We start from the raw sequence: 8,397 nt of genomic DNA, 5'->3' as shown, positions 1-8,397 counted from the left end.
CGGAAGAGCCTGTGGCTGGCCTTTGCCCTCCGCCACACACACATTCCCCTGTCAGACGCTGCCCTGTGCCCCTCCAATTTTCCTCATCTCTGGTCCTTCCACACTCCCAGCTATGAGACCACAGACGCGCTGCCCGAGTCTTCCACCTGCTCCAGCACCCTCTTCCTGCCGCACTATGCCAGGTGGGTTCCCTAAGTTCCAGCCTGGGGAGTGGGACTTGTGGGAAATGTGACATCCTAGGGTGGAGGAGGGCTTCAAGGTACAAATTGGAGTCCCAGAGCCCCTGGTCATGATGGAGGGGCCTCTACATCTGGTGCTGAACAACTCCCTGCCCCCCACAGCGCCAAGGTGTGTGAGGAGAAGCTCCGATATGCTGCCTACAACTGTGTGGCCATTGACACCGACATGAGCCCTTGGGAGGAGTGAGTCGGCGCCAGGGGGCAGTCTTGGGCCTGCAGGACTGCGCCTGCACTGGTCCCGTGGGGTCTCCCCCTGAGCACCCAGGGCAGAGACAGCTTCCCTGGACCCTCGAAGTCTGAGAGAAAACGCCAGTGCGCTGCACCCCTGGGTGCGGTTGAAGTGGGAGCAGCAGGTTGACACTGGTGGCCCAGCCCCACAGACCCTCAAGCCCTACACGTGCTTGGGTTTGCTTCCAGAGCTATTTCACCTCTTGTGAGAGGAATCTTCCACAAGCCCAGCACAAGCTGCCAGGCCTGAGCTACTTGAAGGGAGCCTTCTTCTAGCTCCCCACCTCATGGACTTTGTTTCAGTTTTCAACTCCTTTTTTTTTTTTCCTCCATATTTTTCTCTGGTTTCAGCCAGAACTAAAAATTTGTGGGGGCGGGGTGGGGGGTGGAGGCTCTTCCCCCAACAAGTCTCCAGGGATGGATAGGGAGTGATGGCCATCCTCCTTGGTCACCTGAACCAAGAATAAAGCAACAACTGAACACCCTCTTCCTCACATACTGGTCTTTTCCTCCTCTCCCTCCGTCCCCAAAGTGTGAGCTCCAGCTTTCTTTCTCCAACTCGGTACCAACTGACAAAGTGCCACCACTGTCCCTGACTCAGAATATATAGCTACTCAACATTAAACCTCTACTACCACTGCTGCTGCTGCTGCTGCTAAGTCGCTTCAGTCACGTCCGACTCTGTGTGACCCCATAGACGGCAGCCCACCAGGTTCCCCTGTCCCTGGGATTCTCCAGGCTAGAACACTGGACTGGGTTGCCATTTCCTTCTCCAATGCATGAAAGTGAAGAGTCAAAGCGAAGTTGCTCAGTCGTGTCCGACTCTTAGCGACCCCATGGACTGCAGCCCATCAGGCTCCTCCGTCCGTTGGATTCTCCAGGCAAGAGTGTTGGAGTGGGGTGCCATCACCTTCACTACTACTGCTGCTACCCCCTATTCATCACTTCAACACCTGGCTCCCTGTCTGCTGTCTTGCCCTCCAAGACCTTGCCCAGGTTAAGGCCAGATATGTCCTCTCTGAAATCTTCAATGGCTTCTCTTTGCTGCTGCTGCTAAGTCGTTTCAGTCGTGTCCGACTCTGTGCGACCCCAGAGATGGCAGCCCACCAGGCTCCCCGTCCCTGGGATTCTTCAGGCAAGAACACTGGAGTGGGTTGCCATTTCCTTCCCCAATGCGTGAAAGTGAAGTCGCTCAGTCGTGTCCCACTCCTAGCGACCCCATGGACTACAGCCTACCAGGCTCCTCCATCCATGGGATTTTCCAGGCAAGAGTACTGGAATGGGTTGCCATTGCCTTCTCCGAGCTCCTGTTTACCCAACTTTAAAACAAAACCTAGGCTTTAAACCTCCTCCTAGGTTTTATGCATGTCCTGCCCCAGCCTTTTCTCCCTTAAGAGCTTCCATGACACTCCATCCAAGAAGCTCTTGCACATGGAAAAGTTGAGTAAATGGATGAATTCATTCCTTCAGAGTATGTTTATTGGGCTCCTGAGGGATGTTAAAGAAGCCTGTTCCAGGACTTAGGGGTCCTGCCAGGAGCCAAGGAGACATGTGTCAAGTGGGAGTGGTAGGGCTTCTCAGTGCAAACATGAAATCTGGAGCTGAGAGGGGAAATAAGGAGTCCTCCGCCCAGAAGCAGGAATAAAGCAGGCCTGGTGTCTTCTGGGATGGGTGTGGTGATGTGGAGGGTGGGAGTGCGCCTTCGGGAATCAAGTGGGCAGAAGAATCTGACATCCTAGAGGACAGAGCTTGCAATGGTGGATAAAACACCCAAGTCAGGAAGTGACAGAAGAGGCAGCAGCGTGGCTACCCACCCCCACGCTGCCTCCAGGAACCACACAGCTAAGGTGCAGTCTCAGAACAAGTACCCCCCACACACACACTCCGAGAGATCCCTCCAGGTGGATGCAGTCCCCACAGGGGGCCGTCCTCCTCAAGCACGGTCCCCAGAGAAGTCGCGCTCTCCCACCGCTTCCCCACGACGCCCTCTAGGGCGCGCCCGGACGCCGCCCTGCGGGAAAACTCCACCTGGGCTCTGAGATGAGATCCGCTCCGCATTCCGGGGTGTGTGCATCCTCAAGACCACCACTCTGTAATTTGGAATCTGATGCTCCAGGTGAGCCTGCCTGGCCCAGCGGCTTCCCGACCCCTACGCCTTGGGTGGTCCGCAGGAGACCGGCCCCCCTCCTCCTGCAGTCTCTTTCTGCCGGAGGCGCTGGAGCCGGAGAGGCAGCTACTCCCGCCCAACTCCGCGCTTCCCGGCAAGTTCCCCCCGCCTCGTCCCTCCACCCGGGGATTCTCTCCTTCCCCTTCTCTGCTCTTCAGGGAAAGGCCTGGCCAGCACGAGCCTGCCGGAGGTAGTCTGTTTCTGGTAGTGGCCACACGAAGGGCTTTCCAGGTAGTTCAGTGGTCAAGAATCCAAACGGCTTCCCAGGGGACTCCGCGGTAAAGGATCTGCCTGCTAATGCAGGAGATGCAGGTGACGCGGGTTGGATCCCTGGGTTGTCAAGATGCCCTGAAGGAGGAAATGGCAACCCACTCCAGTATTCTTGCCTGGGAAATCCTATGGACAGGAGAGCCTGGAGAGCTACAGACACGGGACCTAAGAGAATCAGACACGTCTGAGCAAGTACCTGCCACATAAGTCTTTGATCTGTCTTTTACCAAATTGGACCCACATTGTGTGTTTTGTAACTTGCTTTTCATTCATTCATTTATTCATTCAGTGAATACTTGGAGCAGCTATGTCAGGAGTCACGCTGGCTACAATGGGTAAAATGGTTACACAGATCATTTTTGTCATCTTGGGATTTTACCTTTAAGGGTGTGGCCAGTGCTCAGTCAGTCATGTCCTACATTTTTTGCAATCCCATGGACTGTAACCAGGTAGGCTCCTCTGTCCATGGGATTTTTCAGGCAAGGATACTGGAGTGGGTTGCCATGCCCTCCTCCAGGGGACCTTCCCCACCCAGGGATGGAACCTGCCTCACCTGTGTCTCCTGGATTGGGAGGAGGACTCTACCATTAGCACCTCCTGGCAAGCCCAAAGAGACATTTATTAAACAGATAATCGCATAAATAACAGGCTTCCCAGGTGGCGCTAGTGGTAAAGAATTCGCCTGCCCTTGCAAGAGACTGGGTTGGAACCGTGGGTGGGGAAGATGCCCTGGAGGAGGAAATGGCAGCCCTCTCCAGGATTCTTGCCTGGGAAATTCCATGGACAGAGGAGCCTGGCGGGTTACAGTCCATGGAGTAGCAAGGAGTTGGACACGACTGAGTACGCACACATAAACAACATTTAATAACATTCATGTAAGAGCTCCAGAGAAGAAGTGATGGATTTCATTAGAAGACAGAATCAGATGATTCTAACTAAAGTGGCTCAGCGGGGACTTCCCTGGTGGTCCAGTGCTTGAGAATCTGCCTGTCAATACAGGAGACAGGAATTGGAACCCTGGTCCAGGAATGAGGATCCCGCATGCCCCAAAGCAACTAAGCCTGAGCAGCAACTAGAGAAGGCCCACACAGCAAAGAAGAGGCCATGCACTGCAACCAAGACCAAGTGCTGCCAAAAATAATACATAATTTTTTTTAAAAGAATAGGAAATGGGAATACCAAAGAATTAAAAAAAAAAAAAAAAACAGCTCAGAGAAGTACTAAATCCTTAGGGAGAATAACGGTACAAAAACCAACTGAGAAGCATGTTGAGTCCTGTGTTACTGGAGTGTGAAGGGAAGAAAGAGATGAGACTCGCCTCGGAGGCTTTTAGAGGGTTTTACGTTGAGCAGCCATGAGAGGGTTCAGCAAAGGAGTGACATGATTAGATTGCTTTTGGCAGCCCCGTAGAGAATGAATTGAGAGGAGAGACTACAGGCAAGGAGGAATCCAAGCAGGAAATAATGGTCGCTGGAACAAGGGTGATACTCATTTTCACCATTATTTTTATTGGCTGCATTGTATTACATTATAAGGCATTTCATAACTTGTATTCATTTCAAACCCTCAACAGATGGACATTAAGGTTGTTTACAAATTTTCTGTATTAAAAACTATAAATGTTATAATAAACATCCTCATGCATATATCCTTGCATACCTATTTATTTTCTTAGAATAACTTCCTAAAATTGCTTCATCAAACTGCTGAATTGCCCTCTAGGAAGGATGTATCAATTTTCACTCGCATTAGTGTCTATTTCCTAAACTCTTACCAACTCTGGGCATTGAATTTAACACACAGAAAAATTGTACGATTGTTATTTTAATTTGCACTGCTTTGGTTATTTACAGCATTGAGCAATTATTTTTCTTCTTTAGGAACTGCTCTTTATTTTCACCCATTTTTCTATTCTTTAGATTCATTATTCTTTTCTTATTGATTTGTAACAATCTTTGTGTAGTACTAAAATAACAAGCACAGCTAGGCTGTGTGCTAAGTGCTGTTCATGCATTATCTTGTTTTATCGTCTCAACAACTCTGTGAAGTAAGCACTATTATTCTCTCATCTCCAGATGAGAAACCTGGCCTGCATGCTCATGTGTGTCTGACTCCGCAAGCCCATGGACTGTGGCTCACCAGGCTTCTCTGTCCATGGGACTTTTCAGGCAAGAATACTGGAATGGGTTGTCATTTCTTCCTCCAGGGGATCCCCCTGACCCAGGGATTGAACCCACATCTCCTACATCGTTAGGCAGACTCTTTACCACTGAGCCATCTGGGAAACTCAAGCAAAGATTAATTAACTTGCCCAGGGTAGGTAGTAAGTAACGAAGTTAGGATTTGGATGACGGTCTGCCAGCTCCAAAGCCTGCTGACGTGGTAATTAAGGCGCTGTGTCTTGAATACTAACCGCTTTGTTATGTCAGGTGTTATAAATATGTCTTCTCAGCCTGTACTTTGCCATTTAATTTCATATATGTTCTTTTCTAATATACAAACTTTACAATTTTTATGAATTAAGTACTTCCCTGGTGGTTCAAACCTTCTCAGGTGGCGCATTGGGTAAAGAACCTGCCAGCAATGCATGAGACTCAGGAGATGTGGGTTCAATCCCTGGGTGGGGAAGGTCACCTGGAAAAGGAAAAGGCAACCCACTGCAATATCCTTGCCTGGAAAATTCTATGGACAGGGGAGCCTAGTGGGCTACAGTACCTAGCATTGCAAAGAGTCAGATATGACTGAGTGACTAAGCACACACACAACGGTGTCCGGTGGCTAAGACTCCGTGCTCCTAATGCAGGGGGCCTGGGTTCAATCCCTGGTCAGGGAACTACATCGTTGGCACATGCTACCAAGAGTTCATGTACCACAACTACAGACCTTTTGAATTTCACTTCTGCCATTATCACTTCTCATTTATTAGCTACACTTTCATTTTGTTGGCCAATTCTCAATTATCCTTTTTTTTTAATGTCACATGGGTTTATCACTGGGAGACAAGAAATTAACACAATTACAGTCTTTGCTGTCTGTGAATGAACTGAATAAGAGATATGCAGTGACTAATCACCAACAGACTTTAAAAAGTGACATGAGGACTTCCCTGGTGGTCCAGTGGCTGAGACTCCATGCTCCTGATGCAGGAGCCCAGGTTTGATCTCTGGTCAGGGAACTAGCTCCCACAAGCTGCAATTAAAGTTTTGCATGATGCAACTAAAGATCCCATGTGCTGCCCAATGTAGCCACATAAATACATATTTTATTTTAAAATTTTAATTAACAATACATTGTCTACCTACATTTAAAAAAATTTTTAAGTGACATGATTGTTTTCTCATGATGCACATCCATCATTATCCAAGTTGATTCTGACAATTTTTTATATTGTTCTCCTCTCCTTTTATGGAGGAGAGAATTCTTGGAGGAATTTATTCCACCATTTCTACTGATGTTGCCTGTTCCTTTTGTATTTATTTCTAAATTTATTAGATAGAAAGTTGTGGACAGATTTAAATGAGACACAGTTCCCAAATTTCAGTAATTTTTGTAAAATGCTAAAACTTTATGCTGTCAATATGGTGTTCTCCCTCTCCCTGTCCCTCCTCCCTGCTTAACGTTTTTCATTTTCCCAAAGTACTTATCACTTTTTAATATATGGCACTGTTTACTGATTTATTATTTAAACTTCTTTTTTATTTATGCTGCCTCTCCCGGCTAGGATGAAGGCTGGATCCTTTTTTGTTCACTAATATAGCCTAGGAGCCCAAAACTATTCTCGGCACATAGTAGTCATTCAACAAATAGCTGTTAAATAAATGAACTGTGGCCCATAAACTGTACTTTGCAATTTAAAAACAAGGAAAATCAGATATCTGAAGGTTTTTCCAGTAAAGGAAGAAAATTAAAAATTGATTAAATCACTTATTTTTAAAGTGATCAGTTTAGAGCATAAATATCCAGATTCTGACCTTCAAAACCACCAACAATGAAAATTCTATGTGCTTGAAAGGAAATACTGAATTCCTAATTAATGAAGGTTCTTTCCAAGCTCTATATAAACACTGTAGCATCATTTGCTCTCTAACTTATCATGAATCTATTAGGAAACTGCTGGGCTTATTTATAAAAATAAAGCACAAATATTTTAGGACCTGAAATTGGTTGCCAAAGTAGAGTTTCTCTTTCCATTTTTATCCTTCACTCAGCACTCTAAAAATAATAATTCCCTGTCCCAGGGACATGTCCTCAGCCAGATGGAGTAGATGAATATTGTGATATGGCCAGTAAATTCCCAAAGAGAGATTTCTTGCAGACTGTGGGAAGACTATTTCTGAGCCAAGGTCCAACTTTTGAAAAGTTTCTTTTGTCTCCCACAGTTCAAAGCGAACTTAGAGCTTGACCTTCTTAAACTATTTCCCTACCACATACAGACACATACACATAAACATCCTTTGGGGGAAGAAATGTGAACAGGAAAGAAACAAACATTTTAGGGAATAGTGCATTCAATAATCATTTATTAAATACTTCCCATGTGATTAATAATTAAAAGTAAATGAAAAGTAAATAATAAGAGTGAGGCTAGGCATGAGGGCTAATCATTAACTTAGTGAAAAGAAATGTTTAGAAGAAGAGGTGTTGTCAGTGATCCAGGCCCTCAGCCCAGTTTTGGTACTACCAAATGGGATGACAAGGGAAAATTTATGAGAAATTTCTAATTCGCCCAATTATTATTTACTTAGCATGTCCCAGATTCTAAGATCTGCAAAGACCTCTCTCTGCAGATATAAAGTCTTTTTAGCAAATAAGATACAGTCTTTGTCCTCAGGGGGTTCCCAGTGTGATATAGAAAACCTGAAAAAGGAGAATGACAGTCCTTTGTGGTGAGTGCCATAATGTAAGAAGCAGAAGCAGTGGGAGCCAGCAAGAAGTCCACAAGGCAGCCGTTCTTAAAACATGCTCTGTGGACCTCAGCATCCCCAGACCCTTTCAGGGGGTCTGTTGAGTTAATATTACTTTCATAATAATACTGAAACTCTGCCTCCTTCACTGTACTGATATTTGCACTGATCATGCAAAAGCAATGCTGGATAAAACAGCTGGTGCTTTAGCATCAGTCAGAGCAGTGATGCCAAACTGTATTAAGTCACTGTATTCTTCACTGCCACAGGCTTACCATAAAAAAACTAAAAAATAATAAAACAAAGGCAGTTCTACTTAAGAATGTCTTTGATGAGGCAATAAAATAATTTTATTAAATCTTTGTCCTTGAGCACACGTCTTTTTAATATTCTATGTGATGAAATGGAAGTACACGTGTAACACTTCTGTGCATACGAAATAAGTATGATGACTGTCTCCAGAAAACTCGCGCCATTGTTTCGTTTGTGAACTCCTGCTTTTTTCACAGAACACTGTATTTTCTTGAAAGAACAACTGACAAACTGGACAAACTTTATCAAGATGAGTGAAGTAAGCCTGTCATTTCAA

General features: G+C 45.9%; 1 protein-coding gene across 1 annotated transcript in view; it reads left to right on the top strand.

Moving 5' to 3' along the window:
- The window catches only part of HECTD3 (HECT domain containing E3 ubiquitin protein ligase 3), an 8,581-nt gene extending 7,620 nt beyond the window's left edge, over positions 1–961 (top strand). Inside the window, exons 20-21 of the mRNA XM_010847894.1 lie at positions 7–182; positions 342–961. Coding sequence (XP_010846196.1) covers positions 7–182; positions 342–426 — 261 coding nt within the window. The 3' untranslated portion in view covers positions 427–961. The remainder of the gene's footprint in view (positions 1–6; positions 183–341) is intronic.
- Positions 962–8,397: the final 7,436 nt, after the last annotated feature.

This window comes from Bison bison, unplaced genomic scaffold, assembly GCF_000754665.1.
Source record: "Bison bison bison isolate TAMUID 2011002044 unplaced genomic scaffold, Bison_UMD1.0 scf7180017864256, whole genome shotgun sequence".
NCBI classification, from domain to species: domain Eukaryota; kingdom Metazoa; phylum Chordata; class Mammalia; order Artiodactyla; family Bovidae; genus Bison; species Bison bison.
Note: the sequence above shows the minus strand (reverse complement) of the source record. Positions and strands in the feature narration are given on the sequence as shown.